General features: G+C 34.0%; 1 protein-coding gene across 1 annotated transcript in view; it reads right to left on the bottom strand.

Annotated features, from left to right (window-relative positions):
* Positions 1-254: 254 nt before the first annotated feature.
* LOC105332564 (uncharacterized) overlaps positions 255-24,923 on the bottom strand; it is a 65,529-nt gene continuing 40,860 nt past the window's right edge. Inside the window, exons 38-72 of the mRNA XM_066089316.1 lie at positions 24,619-24,752; positions 23,958-24,154; positions 23,701-23,834; positions 23,346-23,462; positions 21,802-21,939; positions 21,281-21,446; positions 20,807-21,049; positions 19,818-20,083; positions 19,015-19,149; positions 18,241-18,336; positions 17,610-17,816; positions 16,628-16,904; positions 16,297-16,390; positions 15,776-15,872; positions 15,421-15,582; positions 14,518-14,673; positions 12,766-12,927; positions 12,346-12,510; positions 11,830-12,006; positions 11,374-11,535; positions 10,501-10,671; positions 10,089-10,250; positions 9,551-9,715; positions 9,268-9,429; positions 7,585-7,743; positions 6,702-6,857; positions 6,307-6,477; positions 5,971-6,135; positions 5,274-5,432; positions 3,573-3,737; positions 3,109-3,225; positions 2,678-2,785; positions 2,216-2,333; positions 1,607-1,800; positions 255-1,301 (exon numbers count right to left, since the gene is read on the bottom strand). Of these exons, the coding sequence (XP_065945388.1) occupies positions 1,276-1,301; positions 1,607-1,800; positions 2,216-2,333; positions 2,678-2,785; positions 3,109-3,225; positions 3,573-3,737; positions 5,274-5,432; positions 5,971-6,135; positions 6,307-6,477; positions 6,702-6,857; positions 7,585-7,743; positions 9,268-9,429; positions 9,551-9,715; positions 10,089-10,250; positions 10,501-10,671; positions 11,374-11,535; positions 11,830-12,006; positions 12,346-12,510; positions 12,766-12,927; positions 14,518-14,673; positions 15,421-15,582; positions 15,776-15,872; positions 16,297-16,390; positions 16,628-16,904; positions 17,610-17,816; positions 18,241-18,336; positions 19,015-19,149; positions 19,818-20,083; positions 20,807-21,049; positions 21,281-21,446; positions 21,802-21,939; positions 23,346-23,462; positions 23,701-23,834; positions 23,958-24,154; positions 24,619-24,752 (5,483 nt within the window). The 3' untranslated portion in view covers positions 255-1,275. The remainder of the gene's footprint in view (positions 1,302-1,606; positions 1,801-2,215; positions 2,334-2,677; positions 2,786-3,108; positions 3,226-3,572; positions 3,738-5,273; positions 5,433-5,970; positions 6,136-6,306; positions 6,478-6,701; positions 6,858-7,584; positions 7,744-9,267; positions 9,430-9,550; positions 9,716-10,088; positions 10,251-10,500; positions 10,672-11,373; positions 11,536-11,829; positions 12,007-12,345; positions 12,511-12,765; positions 12,928-14,517; positions 14,674-15,420; positions 15,583-15,775; positions 15,873-16,296; positions 16,391-16,627; positions 16,905-17,609; positions 17,817-18,240; positions 18,337-19,014; positions 19,150-19,817; positions 20,084-20,806; positions 21,050-21,280; positions 21,447-21,801; positions 21,940-23,345; positions 23,463-23,700; positions 23,835-23,957; positions 24,155-24,618; positions 24,753-24,923) is intronic.

Here is a 24,923-nt window from a genome sequence, read left to right as displayed (position 1 = left end):
GTGGGTGTCCTTTGTATATTCCTATCTCATATTTAATAACTTTACTATAAATTTTAATAGGTATATCAAGTGAGATGAGCGGTGGGGGGGGGGGGTATCCAAGTTATATGCCTGTTTTAAAAAAAACAGGCTAGGACTTATCTTTAAATTTTACTGAAAACTTAAACTTTTTCTAAAGTGGTTATATATGTATATCATTTTACTCAATTTTTGAACATCCAAAAAAAACCCCCCAAAAAACCAACACAGATGAATAAATTGTCAACATATATTTGTAAACTTGCATAATATAGATTATAAGTATTCTAAATATATATAATTAGTATATGTATATGTATATATAAATGATTCATATGACAAAAATGATTACATATATCTTAATACACAACATCTGATTGCTGTAGTGAGGCAAAATATCCCAGCCATTCAACACTTGTAGTGTATTTTTAAAAAAAATACTATTTCGAATAGTACTGTATATTTGATCCAGACAAACATTTGCTCACTCACTCACTCAATACCAGGTAAGCAAAGCAGACATAACAAAGCATCGAACCACTCAGCAGTCAAGTAAAGTTGTCTCCCTTTTAACAGCTGATGACATCACGATAGTTGTTCTAAATGGTTCAGAGTTATAAATATACATTAGTTATTAATGGCTCGTTTAAATATTTAAACTGATGTTCGGGGTATATTCTCCAGCTTTATATCTTACAAAATTATATAGCCTTTATTTAAGGGGACTATCGAATGAGATCGTAAAAGCAGGTTCTATATCAATGTTTTTTCTAAATGGTAGATTATATTTCCCAAGAAAAGTGCTTGCTACTTCAAGATTTTCCCACCATATAGCATTCATTCTATTTCTCAACAACTATAGCTACAGCTCTTCCAGAAGACACAACATTAAAAAAAAAACATTAAAAAAATCAAAAAAATAATTTCTAAAATCTTTTGATATTTCATGAAGTTACTTTGATTAAGAATAGAACACAGACACTATGACATATTATACATTCATATTCATATGAATATTCATATTGTCAAAAAAATGGACGATTATACAGTAATATCAAGAGTATGATAAAAATATTATGGCAAGGTCATCATGTTACATGGTACTTGATGAAATAGAAATTGTTCCATTGGCTTGATGGCTCGTAGACTTGACATCCATCATTCTGACGTTGGTTTCATGAATGTTCATACACAGGGTACTTTCATACGCCCCCCTTGTCTGATCTATTCTGTGTATATCTAAGTCTGTGTGTACCCTCAAGCCTGGTATACCGCTGGGTCACCTGCAATGATGAACAGCAAAAATGGATTTACATATATCATCATAGAATTCAAACAATAATATCCAATTGTAAGATGTAAAGCACTGCAAAACATGGCTATAAGAAATTAGTTTGCACATTCTAGCTTTTGCATGCCACATACTACTTACTGAGTTACAAAATACCAGAAATTGATCATTTTTCCATCAAAAGTAAAATTTTTAGTCATTTTGATATGCGTTACAAATTAGTGAATGTAAAGATTTAATACAATGACTAAATGTCTGATGACATCACAAAACCATCTACTTCCCCCCTTGCTGTACCTCCATATCCTGTATTATCATATCCAATCTCGGGCATCGTGGCCACGCCCCTGTATGAGGCGCCTGGAGAATAGGATCTCATGCTGAAGTTATCATACGGACCTGGAGCAAAGGACTGATTATACAGAGACTGCTTATCCATCATTACTGGTGCTCCAGTGTACTCTGATTGTCTGGGATATTTTTCTGGCCTCCTGAAAAAAAATTGTGCACAATATTTTGAACTGGATATATATGGTAAACATTTTCGACTGAATTGAAACCACCCATGGGCATTTGAGTTTCAACCTATTTTGCTAGAAACCTGGATTGGAAAAAATGCTACTGTGGATGAAATTTGTGAAAAATTTTCCACCTAGAACTAAACTAACATTATATAAATAAGCTAGTCTGGATAATGCTGCTATCGATGAAATGTTTGAATAATCTTCCTCTGAGTTACTTACTAACAAACTTATTATTGATAAATCGCTAGGAAATCATGCCACTGTGAATAAAATGTTTCAGATATCTATGCCGTGACCTGAGACCTGACTTACTTGTGACCCTAGATAAAATCACGGGGGTGGGGGTAGGTTGGTAGGTAAAATGTTAGGAGAGCTAACTTACTTGCGAGCTCTGACCACACAGCAGACGATCAGGATGGCCAGAATCATGAGGATGGCTCCGGCTGTGACTGAAGCAATGATCACAGTCTCATTCTGTTTCTGAGACTGCTTACTGGGGTCTGCAAAGGAGTTCAGCAAAAAATTACAACTCACATACATTGTTACAGAAAAGGCCATCTGCACACCAGATAAGTAATTGGAAGAGCATATCTTCCTTCAGATACAGAGTATTACTTTGCTTCATGTTGTTCAAAATTTTAGGGTTGTAAATGGAGAGTCATTTAATATTGTAATGAATAATGCACAAAAGTACTGTATACCCTTGTATTTGACCATATCCTTTAAAATTTTGAAGTTGATAATAAAAATTTCATTATTTGTTTATGAATAATACTTTTAGAAATGATTATGAAGGGAGAATTGCATATCATTATGATCTAGCCTTCATGGATGTGATACATACCTAATCGTACTTCACACTGGGTGCCTGTGTATCCTTTATTACACTGACAGGATAGCTTAGGCGACTTGATACAAGACCCGTATACACAGTAGCCCAAATCACACATATCTACAATAGAAGTATATACATATGATTAAATGAAAACACATTCAGAAACTCAAACATCACAACATACTAGACCAACATACGCTATGTAACGTTCAGTGCGTGAGAAATTTTATTACATGCACATGTATAACTAGCTCATGTATCAATGAATGACAGAAAAAAAAATCATAGGAAAAAGCTAATATATAATTGTCAGTGGTTCATAATTAAACAAGAGTTTTTTACACTGTACAACTTGACAGTTTCAATGTGCATTGATCCTTACTCCAAAAATAAATGCATTATAATATAGTACAACAACTTTGTGACTGGGAGAAACTTACGAGTACAGTTGGTGCCGTCTCCTTGGAAGTCCTGGTTACAGGTACAGGTAAAGCCGTTGGCGGTAGGGGCGCATGTGGCTGCTGAGTGGCAGTTGTGATATCCTGGGGCACAAAAACCTGGGGGGAAAATATCATTTATATGTTTACTGTACATCAATGTTATTTTCTGAAATCTTATTAGTGCATAAATAAGATTATAAATTAATGTATGAGACATTTTTCATGAATCAAAATAGCTTTACTTTTGTATCTGTTTATCTCGATCCTGCCAAAAATTTTTTTGTAGCAAGTCATAAATCTTGACAAAATTACTGATGAATAAAAGTTTTTTGTATACACAGATTTAAGTTAAGGTTATACATGAATATTCAAAATAACTCCCACTGGTCTGTTAAGAGATGTATTTATCAAATGCCTTTAAACAGTTAATTTCAGGTAATATATTAATATTTTAATTCACATACGTTTACAATCTGATATGCTTGTGCTGCCCATACGGATGGTGAAGTAGCCTGCGGTTCCACATGCCTTGCAGTTTTCCGATCTTGGCTGATCTTGGTATGTTCCATTTGCACAAAGTTTACAATTCTGAACCGTTTTATCAAAGTACTCTCCAGCATTACAGTTAGCTGTAATAAAAAGATAACTAATTGTTGGTTATCCATCACTATAAATCTACAAGCCCATAATGAACTACTAACCAATCTTACAGTTATGACCAATTTTGACCATGAAACTAAAAATTGACCTAAATTAACTTTTGACCTTGACCTCTAAGGTAACTAAGTATGGCGTTATACATTCCTTTGATCATAAAAGTCTAAGGATCAACCATCATAATTGTATCACTGTTATTTGCAAAAGCCATGTAAAATATAAACTGGCATATTTAGAAATATAATAGTGGATTCTAAAAATTAACATTTTGAATTTTGAATTTTGAACATGCCATAAAAAAATAAATAAATCAAAGTACTGAAGTACTGACAGGGGTTGATTTTATCGATTATTATTTATTTTAAAATCAACAATATGTTATTTTGCTTGGCAAGTAGTTTATAATCTGTATTTGAATTACAGATATTTTCATAATATGAATTCTTTTCCGACAAAACTTCGAAAACCCTGTATGAATCATGTTGTGTAATTTTTAAAAATAGAATTGATTCCATCAAACTATGTATCAGTAATCAAATAATTTCAAAAATTGTATAGATCCAAGCAATAATGAACTCTAGTCTCGTTCAACCAGATGCTTGGCTGCCTCCGTTAATCTCAGACAAGCAAGAGATACTCTCCGTCAACACCAGGTCACGTGATAGCTTGATGACGCGACCTCTAAATATTTTCTGCTTGTCGAAGATTTACGGAGACAGCCGATGGTTGAACAAGACTATATTGAACTCTGGCGTAGGAATACACACGGCTGTAAAAATATCTAAATTGTTTGTACTATTTAAAATTGACCATTTTCAAGGTATTTATAAATAAGTTTCATTAAAAAACAAAGCTTCTGATACATTACATCGAATTTATTGATCATTTTCAATTAAGAGCTAAGTCTTGTCAGCGGTGATGATTAGTGCTTAGGTCCAAACAATGTTTCAGTTCAGGTTTGCTAGAGTAACTGCATAGGAGAGTTGATTAAAATCAACTCCCAAAAATGAGGATTTGATTTTACAATGGAAATAGGTTAACATTTGATCCATGAGAAATAGGTTAGATTTTAATATTGGTCCTTGAGACCAGATTGCCAACCCCTAGGCTTGATCAAAATGTGGTTGCTGCCTGAAAAGGGAGTAAAAAAAGCTGAGAAATGATCAACCTCCTATATATACCAGGTAAACATGTCCACTGGCAAAGAAATTTTATGGTACAAATGTTTATAGCCCCTCTACTGTCAATATATTTGGAAGTCCACCTAAGTAATAAGTACTGGTACCTACTTTGAGTAACATATCTATAAGCAATCCCCAAAATCCTTCCCAAAAATATTACCATTACAAGTACATGCAATTGTGGTTCACAGAAAGAACAAAGAAATCATCCTTTCAAGTACAGAGATTAATGTATATGATTTCAGATACAAGTACATAATAAAACTGAAAATAAAGATCGCTAATTGATGGAATGGCCGATCATAATAGACTTGTACATCAACTTACTGATGCTGCAGTTAGCACTGGATGTGGCTCCAGTGCCTGCTGTGGTGTACCCAGTGGAACACTGTTTACAGTCGAATCCCTCCGACTTGTCTCTGTAGGTACCAACAGCACAGTTTATACACACACCCTGTGACTCGTACTGTCCAGATGGACAGTCTCCTACAAAAACAGAGAAGAAAAGTAAAGAATTTACTTCATAACGCAGAAAATGTCCATAATATGCTAACACAAATAGAACATTGGCCAATAAACACCTGCAGGTTATATAAAACGGCATAAAGGAAAAGAAAATTTAAGTATTGCATTTTGTCAATTAGGCTCATATCTAATGAATTATATTACAAAAGTTGATAATTAGCTTAAAACTGGTTTTGTTCCTGTTAGCGGGTTGTTTTTTTTTCCGACAGAGATGGTAACACTAATGAGCAGGACCTTTAATCATATTAAAAGAAAATTCTTAACTTGTGCTCTTTGAAGTATACACTTAATACAATATCCATCAAATTTATTAGCTTGCATATAAAAAAAAATTTACACTTGATACATGTACTAGGTGCTGGTAAAAGCTATATAGCAAAATATTCTGATCTTCTTCACTTTTAAACAAAGGTTGTTTTGATTTTAATTAAAGTTTGGTTCACTAGCTCTTTTGTCTAAAGATCTAATACTGAGCCGTACTTTTGGTAGGGTGACTTACTTATACAATCATTGCTTGTGGTTGATCCAGTCTGTTTGGTTGTGAAACCCGGTGAACAGTTTGAGCAGGAATCCAGCCATTTAACATTGTTGTAGGTGCCAACAGGACAGTTAGTACAGACATTGGTTGATGGATTCCTATACTGTCCAGGTACAGTGCAATTCTCTATAAATTTACAAACACAATACAAACTCTGTAAATCACAGAACAAAATGGACCTTTCTTAAAATCAAATTCTGCATTTTAAAAAGAAAAAAAAAGCTTTAAAATCCAGACTGCATTTACAAATGCTAAGAGTGTTTAGAATCGGTTTTTGTGATGAAAGTTTCCACTCACTGACTGTACATGCGGTTACACTGGTGGCTCGCTCGCCTGGCGTGATGAACTCGACAGGACACATCTGACAAGTGATCTGAGAACGGTCAGTTTTATCTCTGTAGTAGCCCCGCTCACAACCACTGCAGTCATTCTCCACTGGCCGGTACTGCTCACCGGATGGACAATCCACTGTTCAAGGACAGAATTACTTTAAAATTATTTGAATTTGTGGCACAGAGTTTGAGAATTTCTGTATTGATCAAACAAAAACTAGATTTTGGCATAAACATTATGAAATAACTGGGATGTGATTTTAAGAAAATCAAAATTTTAAGTTAACGGTAATTCAGTATTCTAAAAATGGTAAAATTAAAATGGACAAATTTTCTTCTATTAAACTAAATTCTACTTACACACACAGTCGGACCTATTAGTAGCACCCTGTTTCTGAGTAACGTAGCTGGTGGGACACTCTATACAGGAACTCTGCCATTTATCTGGCTGATATTTGTCATAGGGACACTTCTCACAATTATTGTTGGTCAGGTAATATCCAGGATCACAGGCAGCTGAAGGATTGAATATGTAGTAATATCTTAATGATGCATCTTACATGGAATTATGCAATACGTACAACATGTATCTTGTACCCATTATAGTAGTTTTGGAACTTCATTTGAAGCACTCCAATCACAGTATGGTCATGCAAACTTAAACAGTTTAATAATATACTTGGCATATTTTTACTTGGCAGATTTTAAAACCTCGCCATTATTTTCAGAGAGTTAAGAACTATAAGAAATATGGATAAATATTTCGCGTTTACGATTTTATATTCTCTTGACTTGATACAAAACAGCAGGATTGTGGAATTTAAAAGCACTCGCGTAATATAAGGAATTTACAGTATTTGATCACGTGTCGACTATAATGATTATGCACCCCTGATAAAATTGAAAGAATGATTCCTTATTACATATGCATGGATTTACATCATATTTCAATAAGAGTACGTAAAATTCAAAATCATTAACAATATTTTTTATCATACCCCACTGGTGTCCAGCCCACAATGAACATCATTTGATACATAATACATAAATTTTTCTAATAGTGTAAACCCCACAGTGAAAAAAACTAGTGATGCTGAATAATAAGACTATTTCATGCAATGTACCAATTATGAATTTATTGAAATATGACTAATGGTTTTATCAAACTATAAGACACTTGAAAATGTAAATATTTACACATACATTAAGGTAAAGAAGTACACATCACTTTTTAAACACTTACGGACAGTACATTTGGCTACATTGTCAGTTCCTTCTTCAGAGGTTATGAAACCTGTGGGACATTCTTTACAGAGTGCAGCTGCATATTCAGCTTTATAGAATCCTATCTTACATTTCTCACATGTTCCACTGATGTCTTCATACCCTGGACTGCACTGCACTGTAGTGAAAAATTCTCAACAATTTATGTACTGTAATGCTGTGTATACTGCACAAATATTGACTGAGATTGAGGGCAACATTGATTACTTTAGCCTCTGCGGGACAAAATATTGCCAGACACGAAGCGGAGGGTGTATATAATGGTCTAAAGGAGGCTCATATAATCATTGTTGCCCAAAATTACAGTTAACAATTGTTTCTTATACTGAAAAATTTGAAAAGAATTTGTTTTGATTTTCTCTGCTCCACAAAGAACTCACAAGTTCATTTTTATGCTAAATATCCTCAGCATAGAGTGGTCTCCCATGACATTTTGCTGCCTATACAAATAATACTACATATGTTCTACTTTTATGCTAGTACACTGCCGTCCCTTGTTAAAATTGCCTATTGTGATGTCACCTTGTTTTGAAGTCGCAAATAATCATATGCATTCAATTGATATGGTGGATATATTCTCTAGATATTATTCCTAGCTTGTCAATATTCAAAAAATTTTTAACTGGTCAATGTCTTTCAGGTAAGCTAATATTTCAATTATTGACAATTCATTTGAAAAGAGTTATATTGAGATAATATACCGGTACATGTACTACTGAATGTAAGTTTACTGTAATTTAAATTGTATATACAGTCTACATTTGACTTAATATCACTTTCCATACCACAGTGAAATTTTTATATCAGATTAATTATGGTAACAGTCTTTATCAGAAAACAAGAGACTTAGGGACCAAATCGCTCACCTGAGCAAATATAAGCCATAACTCTGATTAAATCAACTTTCTGATATCAAATACAAAATATTTGGTCATTTTAGTAGAATAAATATCTTGTTTAAGAAGATTTTCAAAATTTTCTCCACATGTTCTTACGTTAAATATGGAGCCCCTTTTATTATAACAGTTTCAATTTTTTAAAAAGATTTTTCTCCATTTGTTCCTTTATTGTACAAACCCTCCATTTGTGACCCCAACCCACCCAATGGATAGTAATATAAATAAATTTGAATCTACACTACCCTAAGGATGCTTCCACACAAGTTTCAGCTTTTCTGTCCAAATGTTTTTCGAGAAAAGATTTTTGAAAAACAAATGTCTTCATTTTTTTTTATGTACTGATAAAAATTAAAGATAAACCCCATATTATGGGCCCACACAACAGTAAAATTTGGATATACTCTACCTGAGCATGCTTTCACACAAGTTAGGGTTAAGAGATATTTGTAAAAATGCCAACAAATTTTTCAATAATCTAAATTATCTCCCCTTGAAAAAAGACATCGGCCTTCATTTTAACAAACTTAAAACAATCATACATAAGAATGCTTTGCGCTAAGTATATATTGTTAACTCTGGTCCAAGTGAGCTAAAATCTGTGATAACAAACATTATACTGTGCAACAACAAAAAATCCAACTTCAATTAATTCTAAACTGTAAACAGCCAAAAGCTATGATTGAAATCGCAAATAATGATCTATTATATATCCAAAAGTTGGAGAATTCTTGCACAAAACTCACACTGGCACATATTCAGGGAGGAAGCTCCAGTCGTCTCTGTTGTTTTGTCGGTGGGGCATTGAATACAAGATGTCTGCCACTGAGTTGGTTGATAGTAGCCCTTAGCACATTGCATGCAAGTGTTGGAACCAGTGTCACGATAATATCCAGCCGAACAATTAGCTAGGTTAAACAAAAACAAAAAATGTTGAATACTCTGAAATACAACAACTGTCTACAACATTATCTAATGACTCAGCTGTTAGCTAGACATAAAATGTTTTTAAGAGTGCAATTGATTTACCAATGTTGCAGTCGGACTGCGAGATTGAGCCATTGTTTGCTGTGATAAACTCTACTGGACACAGGGTACACTCGGAGAATTTATCCACGTTGTTGTCTTTGAAATAACCTATCGTACACTTCATACAAACTCCCCCTTTCTTCTCTTCACCAGATGAACAGAATGCTAAAATTTTTCAAAAATTGAAAATCAAACTCAATTTTAAGTAGACTGAATAAAAAAGTAAAGTACTGTGGTTTCATTAATTTTCGTGGGTATCAATTTTCGTGGATTTTCTGAAAACCACAGTTTCAAGGATACGTAATTTCGTGGCCAATGATCCTATCAATACAAAATGTTAGTTGAAATTGAACTTCAATGAACATTTAATTTCGTGGATCAACTTAACAACGAAATCCACAAAAATTGGTATTCAACGAATATTTATGAAACCACAGTATATTTGAACGTTACAAAGAGGGTCTAATATTTAGAGACTTCCGAGATGATTTTCATATATGTTTAGATACATATGTCTATCAAGAATGGCTGGCCTTACTTTCACAGTCGGTTGCTTTGGTGGAGTTGACATCGCGGGTGAAGGTGTTGGCTGGACAGCTAATACAGGATGTCTGGTAGGGCTGAGGCTGGTACTGACCCCTCAGGCACCCATCACACCCTGTGTCTCCTGTCTGTCTCTTTGTTCCAGCTGGACAGTCTCCTAACATACCCAAATAAACTCAATTAGTTCACAACTTCTGCATCGTGTACTATACAGATAGTTCAAATAAAAAACATGGATTAGATTTGAAAGAGAATATTATAATGGTTGTTTTGGGAGGCGATCTATGTCAATTTCAGATATTTAAAAATGGAAATTTTCTTCCTTCTGCAAGAAGATAGATGTCACAAAAGAAAAAAACCTGCAATTTATCATGCTATCACATGTATTAAATCGGGCATTTACTTACGAACTGTGCAGTCAGCTACATCATCTGAGCCTGTGGTAGGAGTGACGTAGTTCTCAGGACACCGGGTACAGTTGTTGAATTTGTATTCAGTGTTTGTCTTGTAGTACCCAACTGGACAAACTTCACAGCTCTGACTTTGTTCATTGCGAATTTTTCCAGATTCACAATACACTAAAAAAATTAAGGCCTTTTCTTGAAACTTGAAGATTTTTACTATACAACAATAACAGTAGGTATTGGATTGAATGTACTGTACGTCCTCAAAATTAGGATACTGTAGATTCCGTATTTTATGTGTGTACTAAATTCAGTGATTCAACTGTTTTCCATTAAATCGCGAGAATATAAAATCGAGAATGCCAAATTTTTATCACAGTTCAAGTATAGTCAAATCTCTCCAAAAATAAAAAGTGATATTTTAAAATTTGTGAGATGTGCTTCTTGCAATTTTATGTGGATATTAATTCCTCGCGTTTAATTAGGAATGTACAGTATCAAACACATATCATTCTAAATAAATTGGGTTGCTGCCATTTTGAGGGAGAAACCTCTTGAATATTTAATGGTTTACTCAATTGAATAGATAATTACAGTATGTTTCTGAATCCTAGCTATGGATGGATTTGAGCCATACTGTAGATTCTTAATTAAACGCGAGGAATTAATATCCGCATAAAATCGCGAGCAACACCCATCGCAGATTTAAAAATCTCACCATTATTTTTTGTTTTAGAGTTGAGAACTATAAGAAATAAGGATAAAAGTTCCGCGTTCGCGATTTTATATCCTCGCGATTTGATACAAAACAGCGGTATTGCGGAATTAAGTATTCGTGTATTAATATAAGGAATTTACAATATTTGATGTTTATACCTTTACAGTCTGTGGGCTGGGTTGAGGCCATCTGATAAGTACTATATCCACTACTACACATAGTACAGTTCTCCTGATCAGCCTGAGGTTGGTAGGTTCCATAGGGGCACGGATCACAGCCGTCTCCTGTTGCATTGGGCCGGTAACCAGCACCACAACGGACTATAAAGAAGAGAGAGTGAAAGATGAAGAATAAAAAATGATCCATCAATGCTCCAAATCATTAAAGATTTTAATTTTGAGACAAAAAAACATAAAAATTTGTAAAATGGTCAAAGATACATGAATAACCATAATTTATTTTCAGTCAATATCTTTCTCATGTGTGACAATGTAAATTTTGTACATGTAGTTCCAAACGCAATACATTGTATCATAAAGGTCTATTTTGACTGACACAGTAAGAAGTCAAATCCCCCCTACTTACTGCATATAATACATGTACCCGGTACTTACAAATAGAGCAGTCATTAATGGAGTCTGATGCTGTTGTGGGTGTCAGTTTGCCCCCTGGGCAGGGAGTACACTTGCTGGTGGGGTCCAGAGTGTTGTCTTTGTATGTACCCACAGGACAGTTCACACAGGTCGGGGTACCAGTGCTGTTGTTAACCTCCTGACCACTTTCACAGAAGACTGAAAAGAGCATTAAAATCAGAGCAAAACATAGCTAAGTAATCAAAGACTACAGTGCTCATCAAGACAAGGCATTACCTTTGTGAGACCATCTTTATCGTATTTAATTAAAATCATATCTAATGATCTTTATAACACAATTGTATTGTACACAATGAAACCAATACAAATGATACCTTTCTCCTTATATTTACAGATAATACCAGTTGACCTAGGTGCAGATATCAGTTGACCTAGTTCCCTTGCAGATCAGTACAACTGGCCTAGTTTCCTTAGAGATTAGAATAACTGACCTAGTTTCCTTACAGTTTGGTGAACAGCTGATCTGGCTATACTTACAGATACAGTCTGACTTTTGGGTTGAGGCATCATTCATTGTCATGTATCGCACTCCGCCGCAGGATTTACATGACGTCTGCCACTTCTCGTCCTGATAGGTGCCCTTCTCACATCTAACACACGTTCCAGGCTCACCATCTCTTTTGAAGCCTTGGAGACAAGATGCTGTAAATAGACAATTTAAAAAAAACATTTTCATAGAAATTTAAATAAAAGTTTGAACATTTGTACACTACATGTACATCACTTTATAATCTTAACAAATTCAATGAACCTTAATTGAAAAAGAAAGAAGTATATAATCAACTAACCCGAAAGACTTATCTAAACATTATAGCAAATTAATTTTCATCTTTTATCTAAGTTCCTTTTGACATTAGTTGAGATGGCAATATTTAGCAAGGAATTGAATCAACTTACTTAGAGAGCAGTCGGTTGCTTTGGTGGAGCCCTTTGCTGCTGTTGTTTTGTCTGAGGGACAGGCCACACACACGGCTGGCGTGCCCAGTACTCTGTATGTACCAATGGCACACTGTACACACACTCCATTGGAGGACAGCTCATACCCTGGGTTACAGTCATCTGCAGAATTCAATTCAAAATGTGTGATATTGGGACTTTCTGCTTTAAATATACACCATATCAACACAAAGTAGACTTATCAAATAATCTTCCGTATTGAAATATTTACCACTTTATCAAAAAAAATAATTTAAGACTACTACAGTTATTGCCGAGATCAAAGAAATGCAGCGGACATTATTCTCCAATATACCACGAACACCATCAGTAAATTATCAAATCAGAAATACGTATTTGTCTTGCACTGATCATGAAAGTACAACTTCAAACTGTAAAAAGTTTTAAAACTATGTTAATTTCATGTGCTAGTTCAAGTCAAAACGATGTGTATTGCCTCAAATGTTTATTTTTAAGAGATCAATTATGCGGCTGTTCCTAGGACCTCCCTAGCACATTTTCAATGCATGTTTTTATGTAAAATATATAACGTTTAGTAGTAATATTCGTATAACGCCGAGACTTTTATACTTCAAAACAACATTTCGAGACCGTGGGGTTATTCTGCAACATTCACGAAAACTCGTTCTTTATTTCTTAAATCACATTCAAATGAACCAATATTACAAAAAATCACAAATTTCTAAATGCAGTTTACTGTATAGGTACAGTAACAGATGGTAATTTCTGTTTTGGTTGGCTTATATTGAGGAAATATTAATAATGATGTTAACAATGAACAATGAATAGTTTTAAAAATTCTTTTTCAAAAGCAAATTGCAGTTTTAAAAAAAAGGGTGTTTTCATTTTAGCTTCCTTTTCATCCTTTTTATTTTCATTTTTCAAATTTTTTATTAGACAGACAGAGTAGTGGTAAAAGTTTTTAAAAGGCTCTTAAACAAAGCAAGTTGACACATTTGCAGTTTATATGCATGCACTTATAAATATCAATATATTCCATATAATAAAGTAGTACGGATTACACATGTATACATATACACATTTTAAATATTACATACACACACAAAAAATCCCCCCCCCCCAACAAAAAAACCCCCCAAAAATTATAAGCAATATCTATGAAAACATTTCAAAGTAACAGTACTAATAATTAATATAAGATGTTTCATTTTATGATATAGTTTACATAATATAAAAGCAAAAAGAGTGTTTCATATGATCATCATTTCTAAAATCTTTATTCATTCAGTATCAGTTAGTAGTTTCATTTTTGTGTGGATATCAAAAGATATTATCTTGGCAGATTTATCAAATATATATCAATCATATAGTCAAACAGCCTTGCCCAAAGACACAAAAGACATAATGGGCAGCTATATTTAACAAATTCATTTAGGTTCTAGCAATTTATACCAGTAAACTGAACAACAAATCATTATTTTCTATCTTAGACAATATACAGGTATTTGTTTGCACCTGATACATGTATTTTTTTAATTGTTCTGTAATGAAACTAAATATGGCTCTGTATTTTGTGTGATTTACTTAAAGTTGCAATATTACTGTGGCTCAAGTTAAAGTCCAGTTTAAGATTCAAGTCACTGACAAGTTTAGATTTGCATATTGGTAGATGCATGTGGTACGTGATTAAGAAATGAAATAACTTTTTTGATATAACGATTTAATACTTACTGTAGCACTCAGATGCAGTTGTAGAAGTGGTCCCTCGTGTGGTCTGACCCACAGGACATGGGTCACAGTAGAACATCCCAGACTGGCTCTGGTAGAAGCCCACCCCACAGGGATCACACCTTGTTCCTGTTTGATAGTGTCCAGGGTTACAAATAGCTGAAATACAAAATAAATATCAAGGACTATCCCAAGACAACAGGAAAGCAAAATGAACAACAAATATCTGTTAACTGAAAATGAACTTGAACATCAACTAATTCAATGCTGTATACAGGGAATATTCGCCCATGTTTTATTTTTGCCCCTTTTGTCCCCTTTGATATAGTTTGCAAATTTAAGACTGGACAAATTGAAAAGGCGGAACCATTTGAAAGTGTAGCAGGGTGAGAAAAAAAACCATGGGGTATCTTTGTGTATTTTGACCTTGAAGTTTTGTTTTGGCACCATTGAATTCAATTAAGATAATTAGTTTGACAGTATGTGTTATATCTATACCCAACAAAAGAGATTTTTTGAAATTGGGACATGGAATAAGATTGTTAACATTTGCCTTATTTCAATTGTCATTGACAAATAAAATATGAAGATTTGATGACTGATAGCTAGTAAAACAAATGATTCTATCGGGTATATAATCCTATTGTTTGAATAATATTAATGGACTGAGAGACACATATGCTTGATTTTCCTTCATAAATCACAGTAATAAGAAACATTTCGTCCCCAGTTACCGCACCCCCCCCCCCCCTCCTTTCACATACAGATTTGTGTTAACCAAAAATGAATTTCAAATGAATGTGTTTAATTGATTTCCAGTGTAGAATTGACAAAATCTGAAAAGAAAAAAAGAAAAGATGCATTTTGTATATAGGTACAGAGGTGGAATTGTTTACTAATGCGTACGTTTGCAGTCTGAGCTGCTAGGGCTGGCTACAGTCTGTGTTGTGGATCCCTGGGGACATGGAGTACAGGAGGTCTGGTCATCCTGATCCTGGTAAGTTCCCACTGGACAATCCTCACAAACAAGGGTACTGCTATTGAAGAAATTTCCTGGACCACACTTGACTATAAATGTCGAAGAAGTGGAAAATTTATGAAGAAAATCAGAAAACGATTACCCGCGGCATACACCTTTAAAAACCTAGCTTTCCGTATTGTGAAAGAGTCACATAAAAAATGGAGGTAAAAGAAGGAGATAAATAAGAGGTATAATTAAGAAAATGACAGAATGGAGTTGTTGAACAGATTAAGACTGTACCACAATAGCCATCCACCACTGTTTCTCCAGTAGGACAACTTTCTGATGAGTCAATAGTGAAGGAGTTCAGGTCAGGTGATCCATTCGGAATTGTTGTCTACAAAGTGCAATATATAAATATATCATGTACTTTATTTTTCACCCCAATTTGCATTAGATTTTACATTACAGCTTAGTTCCTATAATCATAAAACAAAAGTAGCATAATGACATATGACTTATAACGAAGTACCAGTACCAGATTCCTGAATAACATAAATAAAACAGCAGTCCCCACAAACTGCGACACAAATTAATTACAGTGTACCCATTAAACAAATGATTTAATTATATCAGCTTAAAAAAAATTAATACAGAACATCATATTCTTAGCATTTCCTGAAATGATAATCCAATGTTAATTTCCTAGCCGCATATTGATAGTACACTAAAAATGATATGTAGGTACCTACCATACTCTGCGTATGAATTTGCAATATATTTAAGTATTTTCACCATCAATTTATCGAATGAAATCTCACCGAGAAGTCAAAAAGCTGGGATTCCAGGACACTTCTAGTCAGAATTTCCTCTACAGTTAAGGTCTCTGCAGGACTTGATCTAGTCAGTGTGGCTCTAGAGTGTAATGATAGTGTCATAACTAAACAGAGCACATCATACACATGTACATTAGAACTATAAAATGTCAGGTAGTTCAACAATGAAGAAACTCAATTAATTCAATGTGTAAATGTACTTCAATCACACAATCACTTCATACATCCATTAGAATAAGAGGGTACACATGCACCCACAAATTAAAACAAATTAATCCTGAAAACCTATGGTCCATTAACAAGTCCATTCACTTACAGTGATGTGGGAATGGTGATGTCGACTGAGGTTGGACTTATTATTGTCGTTTGACGTTTCCTTCGTCCATTTGAATTAGCCTGACAGTTGATGACAAAAGTCACGTCACTGCAGTCAGGCTGACCACAAATCTGATTGGACCATCTCGTGTCAATGGAGGCAAAGGCTTGTTTTAGTTTCTGGGCCAGGGTGTCCTTCACTCCTTCACAGAAAGAGGTGGAAATGTTGGGATACGCCAGATCTATCACAAGTCTCCTTCTTGCTCTGTTCTGTTCCACTGAAAAAGAACTCTTTTATCAATATCATATTCCTTATAATCAATACGTGCACATGTACATGTATATGATAATATGCAATACAATATACTTTTTCCACAGAAACCAGAAACTTCAAATTTCATATTAGGAATATTTTCAAGACTTGTTTAACAAACTCACTTAATTATAAACAAAAGACATATCATATCCCAAAGCTGAATTAAAAATTTACAAAGGAATTAAATGTTTTTTGATCTGATGGACAATGTTTACATTAATTGTCTGTGATAACACTATATTTTTAATGTAAAGTTAAATAATTTCATCAACGACGCAAATGACATTTTGTTATGATGCAAGCAGGGTTTGTGTAATCATACAAAGTGAACCCAACTTAAAATCGCAAATACTTTAAAATTTTGATACCGGTAGTGCAATTTGAAAAATTATACATGCATAAGTAAGAAGGAATCATGAATCATGGAGTTGACAATTGCCGTCGGGGTGAAATCAAATCCAATAAAGCATGAAGGGCTGTATGATAGATTTGATCATGCATCGACAGTAATGATCAACCTCATAATACTCATAAAACGATTCCTTATTCCTTAGTTGAATTAAATGTAAGAACAACTGGACAATGATGATTTTTTCCACAAAATCCATATCCAATATATCTCAAACATATTACAGTGTGTTTGTGAGACTTTTATCCAATGACTTACGTCCACAAGATGGGAAACGAAGTGGAATATTTCTATTGGATGGGTTCCAAGCTCCTGAGGGTCCACAGGTGTAAACTTTAGGTGTGTACCGATCTATCCTACGATTGGCATCAGTGCACCCAATGGTACACCCAAAGTAAGGGTTGTAGCTCCTCTCACAGGTTCTTGTACCTAGATGTGGGGGGTTAGGATCTGGACACTGCTCACCTACAAATATGTAAATAGATATACATCCATTTTTATCTAATTATATATCTGTACATAAATATAAAAAACAAAACTTTTCAAAACAGATGCAATGAACACAAACTATATGTAATGATATATAAGTTAATTTGTTCCACAATATTTTTGACTTCATGTGAAAATATCTGGGCTTGTCATTCCCTCTAATTCTGGAAATGCTTTCCTTCATTGGGATCAGAACGTTCTATTGCTAATATTCACTGGCAAAGTTGACTGATTAACTTGTTTTTTTTCTCTTTAATTTAGAAACGCATTGATTTTGTAAAAAATATCGATGGAAATTGTTTGTACAACAGATTCACTTTTATAAAACCAGTAACAATATATCCGTACACATATCAAGCTTTAACATATTTTAAGCATTAAAAAAAAAATGATCACTTACGCATCACATATATATTGAAGGAGCAGGATGCTGAACTGTTGGCTGCATCACGAATAGCGTATGTGTTGGTGTATTTGCCCCACAAGAATGTGTCTCCTGCAATTAAAAAAATCATACACCATCTAAATTAACAATTCATATTTTAAACTCCTGTTCAACTTTTATCTTAAGTTTCTCTATTGTATAGCAGAAAATTTCATTAACTCAAGGAGTTAATTTTCACCATATTTGCTGAAATAAAAACTCTGCAAAATTAACATCTAATGAATAATTATTAACATATAATGATTATGAAGAAATAATATATCGATCTATTCATGAAAACAATTAACAAAAATATGATTTCATTTTAATGGCATAACATGCTTAATTCATACTAGTATATCTTATTCATTTCGAACTTGGGAAAGCCCTTTATTGTTATCTACCAGTAAAACTGATTTCATCCATGTAATTTTTTTTGAAAATCAAAGAACTTGATCAACATTATAATTCTGAAGTACAGTTGAACTTTGATATCTCAAACACTGATATCTCGACTACAATGGATATGTCACAGTGATTTGTAAGTTCCAATCACTTTAAAAAAAAAAGTATTTTACCCTTGATATTTAAAATTCTAGGATATCACGAAGATTATAAACGGTCCCATCTAGTTTGAGATAGTGATCGAAGTTTGACCGTATATCTCTGTCAATCTACATGATATTATAATCACTGCAAATAACCTTCATTAGTGGCTTATGAAACTATGCACTTAGAATTCCTGTGTACCTGATTTGTAGGTACTCTCCTGTATGGTGGCACCTTGTGGAATGGGTTCAGTCCAGGTCACAGAGGTCAATCTGTCAGCTGACACCTTGTACACATTGGAGGGACATGGTGTTGTGAAGATTGGGAACTCCTTGTCTGGAAAAGAACAATTATACTTTCTATTTTGCCACATATGATTGCAAACAACATCATGCTCAGAACAAAGATAAACAGGAGCTTTACAGACCCGAAACATGCTATTACACCTCTATAACGAACTGTTCCGTGCAAGAAACGAACTGTACCATTCACAAAATGAAACGTACCATTCACAAATCAAACCGTACCTTTCACAAAACGATCTGTACCGTTCACAAAACGATCTGTACCATTCACAAAACGAACTGTACCGTTCACAAAACTAACTGTACCATTCACAAAGCAAAACGTACCCCTCAAAAAGAACAGAACCGTGCAACTGGTGTACTAGCACGTTTCAGGGTCTGTACCACTGAGCTACCCAGGCCAATATCCATGGTCTATATAGCTCCCAACTACTACATAAGTGTTGTCAGTGGATTATGCTCCTTAAGGAGTAAAAGTCTAATCAAGAAAGCAACATAAGATTTAACTCTTTCAACTAACAAAGCTCCCATTCTCAGGTTCCAATTAACTATATACTCTGAAGGATTGGTTTGGCCCTCTTTGTCAGTGAGTTAATATTGATACGGAACTTATCTTAGTCTAATACAGTAAATGATATTTTCTTATAACTGTGTATAACAACACTCCTATCATCTCACCCACAAATTCAGTCAACTTACTGTAGGTGACACAGTTAGCTCCAGTGCAGGGTTTCTGGGCACTTGATAGATACACGGGCTGCACACCACGGTGGTAGACAAACTCATTCCAGCGTAAAATGGACCCACTGAATACCTTTCGTGGATCAGGGATTAGCTGAGGCATCTCATTTTCAAAGCTCAGTCCTCGGTTGTAAATATTGAGCTGGCTAACATAGCCTCGGAAACCATCATTTGCTTTAGGCATGATTGTGCTGTCAAAGTCTGCACCAAGAGTGACCCATATACTGGAAGGAATATTATTTACAATTATTTAATGCTTGAGCAGTCAATAGACCCGAATATTTTTCCCAAGGTGCAGGGAACAGCTCAGTATGATCTATTGCCCGAGTACCTAATTCTGTTATTGGTAATTTGTGTTCACAATTCTTAATTACAGAATGTTATACCATTATGCATTCAAGTCATTGTTAATCAATACCAAGATGACTCAAACAATAAATTTTAAGAACAATAGTAAAATAAACATAATAAAAATATCTTTTAATCTTGTAGCAATTAAACTTTTTCCAAAAAAGCGTTGCCGGTCCAATAGATCGCAGTCTATTGACCAGCAGTTCAATAGATCACTTTCAAACCTGAATACACATACGAAATAGACGAAAATAATTAATCTGTAATAAACAACAAAATCCCTTTGATTAGATTAGGTAATAATCTCTAATATTGCAAATGTTTCATTGTTAGTTCATTATCATAAAGTGAAAAAAAAATTGCTTTTCAAAAATGTATATATATATACACCATTCAACAAACACATTCAGGGTTGTATTTAAGACCTGGAGTGCTGGGAATTCCCCCGCCTATTATGACATAATTACCCAGCTATTATTGCATTCAAACACAATAAGCTAGACCCCACAGACCTGTCTTCTACTTTTTCATTTCTTCCTTCTATTTCAATTTTTAAAGACACCCTGTGTAGTGAAAGAAAAACCCAGAGTTCTTACTTTTCGGCCATCATTGTTGTGTAGGGGGTGGTGGGAATCTGACTCTGTCTCAGACTGTTGACCACCAAGTCAAACCCGTTGTCCTTGTTCCAGGACACCACCACATAGTTCCACTGTCCGTCAGTGACCGTCTGCTGTTGGTAGGCAGCCCGCTGTGGATTCTGACCGGTCTTGTCATAGACGACCAAGCCTTGGTGGTCTAGGGACAGGAACTTTGTCACACCAGCCAGGCTGTTGGCAGACCTGCACAGAGGATAATACCAAATAAACATTATGAACATGTCTGATTACTGCATTGGAAAATGTTGTAATCAAATGAATGAAATATAGATATTTAATAAATACTGATATCCATGCAAGGTCCTGCTTTTATTTTTTAATGTTAATTATAGCCATCTTGAATATGATTTTTAATCTGACTTCCTTGAATTACTATTGATCATGCTTTTCCTGCTGAACATATATGATTCTTACTTTGCAGTGAAAATGGTCAGGAAGGTTCCTGTGAGAGAGGACTGGTAGAAGCGGACCCAGACACTGAGGGAGAAGGAGCTCCCACTCAGGTAGATGGGGTAGGGCAGGGCCGCATAGCCGTCCTGGCTGGTCTGGTAAAAGTACAGGTCATAATTGGGGTCCAAATCTGAAAGGACAAATCCATCATGTACTGGTATGTAGACAGCAAATTTTCCTTTTATAGTGAAAACCTTCTTTGTTTCATCCACAAAATACATCTCACTTTTTAACCAAAGAACAAAAAGTTATCATTATCTGGTACCTTATCAATAAAATAAATAATGAAAGCCAATGAATAATAAAACATTTTAAGTTATTTTATAATAAAAAACTGTATTTGATTGCTTAATCGATATCTTCCTACTTTTCATATGCAAATTATATAAACTGCATTTAACAGCTAAATCAGTATCTTCCTATTATTTAAAATCCAGGGTAACATGGCTTGATTTTATGGTTGTGGAATGCCTTAATTGCCTTACCTCTTACACATGACTCCCCTGTCTTCCCAAGAGGACACCTGCAGTAGTGGGCGTTGACCATATCAATGCAGGTGCTGGTACTAGGACAGTTGTTGGAACAGTCATTAACATTGATGCTGCAGTTAGCACCAGAGTAACCTATTAAACATAAAATCATGTATATAAATATATATATATATATATATATATATATATATATATATATATATATATATATATATATATTCATCAATACTGTATTTGCAAATATGTAACCTTTCACACATAAATTTTGAATCTTAAAATTAGAAAATCAATGCTGTGCTTGACCCTGGAGAAATTGTGATTAACTGTAACAACAAAAGTGTTGTAATCTGCACCAACTAGTTTTTCAAAATCATGTAAAAAATTGATGTCAAAAGTTATCTCACTAGAAATCACAAATTAATATATCTATAATTTATAATAATGGACATTGGAATATACAAATGAAAACATAAAATATAAACAATTAGATGCTCGTTGCGAGCAATGAGAGATCTTCCATTTGAGTGCACCATAAAGTAGCCAATATAGGGATAGTTGTTCTTTTCTCTCATTTCTTAACACTTTATCAAATTCCGTTTAACCTTCTTTAGGATTTTCAATAGATATATGATTATACTTATATTATACTTAAAAAGTCGCTATCATATTGTGATTTTTGATAAAATTAAATTGATAATAAGTCAAATCTATCATTTCAAATGTAAAATCATAAATCTTTACACAATTAAGGAAGAAAAAATATTTGGCACTTGGGGACTGAACCAGGGTCCCCTGGGCTCAAGTCCACCACTCTAACGACTGAGCTACACAGACATTCACTTCATGACTTTGGAGACCTTGAATCTTGAGAATGCATGGATTGATATTTTAAACAAATTCCATATTCTAAAATTAATAAAGCATCTCTATTTAATAATAACATAAAAAAAATCAAAACAAAAAAATATAAAAATATATGTTTTTTGTTTCCTTCCGGTGACGACCGGAAGTGACTGTGAACAATGGGATAAGCGAGAGACACTGCGGCTAAAGACTCTCTACCATCCCTGAAAATTTGAAATTTCTATCTATAATACTTTTGGAGAAAAATCGTGAACAAGCAAAAACATAAAATCTTTAATATCTCGGGACCGGAAGTGATGACCAAAAATTTTATTAATAAATTTCTTACAAATTTTGTGCTGAATAAGATCTGAAAGTTTTATCAAAATCGGCTGAAGCAATTTGTTAAAACGTTACAGAAAAAAAATTAGTAATAGGGGAAAAAAAACAAAACAATAACAATAAGGTCTTCTGTTGGAAACGGAAGACCTCAATAAAAAGCTTCTACAAAAATTGTTGCAATCAGTAATCTACAGTACAGTATTGTTCACCTAATAATTTATCCATTTTAATTGGTGATACCAATTAAAGCATAAGAATACCTGCATTATTTCCAACCCTTTCCACATAGGTGCTTTATTTGCTAAAGTGTTAAACAATTGTTATTAGAAATTAATAATCTGATTATTTTTTACCTGGTGGGCAGTCACATCTAAATCCTGGTGCCAAGTTGACGCATGTTCCTCCATTCTCACACTTATTTGGGTCACCACAATGGTTAACCATGATTTCACATCCAATACCACGATAGTCTACAAGCAATAAGATATAATCGTATTGACAAAAATACTTTTTCACTTTAGTCCAATACTTTTTACTAAAATCCTAAGTCAACAATTTAAAACAAAATGGAAGGTTTGATGTTAATATTAAAGCCTTGAATAATTATGCATGGCCATCACAATAATTTTTTTTTTTTTAAGTCAATATTTTCAATACTTTTATTTGATGCGTGATTAAGATAGAAAGCATCATCCATGAAATTCTTACCATCATTAGGACAGGTACATTTAGACAGTGCATTGACACCTGCAGTACATGTGGCTGAATTCAAGCAGGGTCTCAGATCACGGCAAATGTTTGGACTATTCTCACAAACTTCTCCGTAAGTGTTCTTAGGACACCTATAGATTAAAATTTCAAGAATTATATTTATAATTGATTACACTTTTAAATTGAAGCCATGATAATAAAAGTGAGAAAATTATGACATAAAATACTGATCCATATATTTCAAGCTTACTTACTTGCAGTAGGATTTTTTGAAGATGTTGAGACACTGTGAAGAGCTGGGACACTTGTTGTTGACCGTACACTCGTCATAAATCATCTCACAGCGCTTGCCTGTCCAACCTTCAGGACACGTACACTGGAAGTCATTGACTCTGTCTGTACAATTACCTCCATGCATACATGGCTCAGCATCACATTCATTTATTTCAGTCTGAAAAAGAAAATTAACCCAATTCAGGAAGGCCGAGGAGATAATGTGCAAAGCATGTGCTCACATCCATACAATGTAGTACTATACAGTAGACAGAGGTTGAAAAGATAAGTGAGTGCTTTTAAGGTTATATATTCATTAAGATGGAACATTATACATGTATATACACAGAGGATTATTGTAAAAACTGCATACTGTAATTAAACCAACCTTTATTCACAGCGATTTCATGTTTTCTTTATACTTATAAAATAGTTCAATACAACAAACTTTTGAGAAAATTAAGTCAATATGTTTAAAATTTCATATCTGATATAAATTTAGATACTGCACACATCAATTAAAGTTAATTAACACTAGTAATTTAACGCATTTAATATTTAAGATTGTTTTTTTATATAAGGTAGATTGAATTTTAAAACAAAAATAATGATTGAAGGATGTGAAGCGTGAATATAACTGACCGAACAATTCTTCCCTGTGTAGCCAGGTTTACAGTCACACATGTAATCATTTACAGCATCACTACACTTAAAACTTCCAACAGGATCACAGGGGTTTGATGAGCATTCATTGATGTTACTCTGACAGATGGACCCTAGTTGTAAATAAATCAAACATCAGAAATCTTGTCATATGTCTTACATTAGTATACACATCAGGAAAACGATTATAATAGTTATGGTGAATTAAAACTTAATTAAGTTAAGAATTAAGTTTTTAAAAGCAATTAAACTGCATGATATTTCAAATTATTTCGATAAGTATG

This window comes from Magallana gigas, chromosome 7, assembly GCF_963853765.1.
Source record: "Magallana gigas chromosome 7, xbMagGiga1.1, whole genome shotgun sequence".
In the NCBI taxonomy this organism is placed as follows: domain Eukaryota; kingdom Metazoa; phylum Mollusca; class Bivalvia; order Ostreida; family Ostreidae; genus Magallana; species Magallana gigas.
Note: the sequence above shows the minus strand (reverse complement) of the source record. Positions and strands in the feature narration are given on the sequence as shown.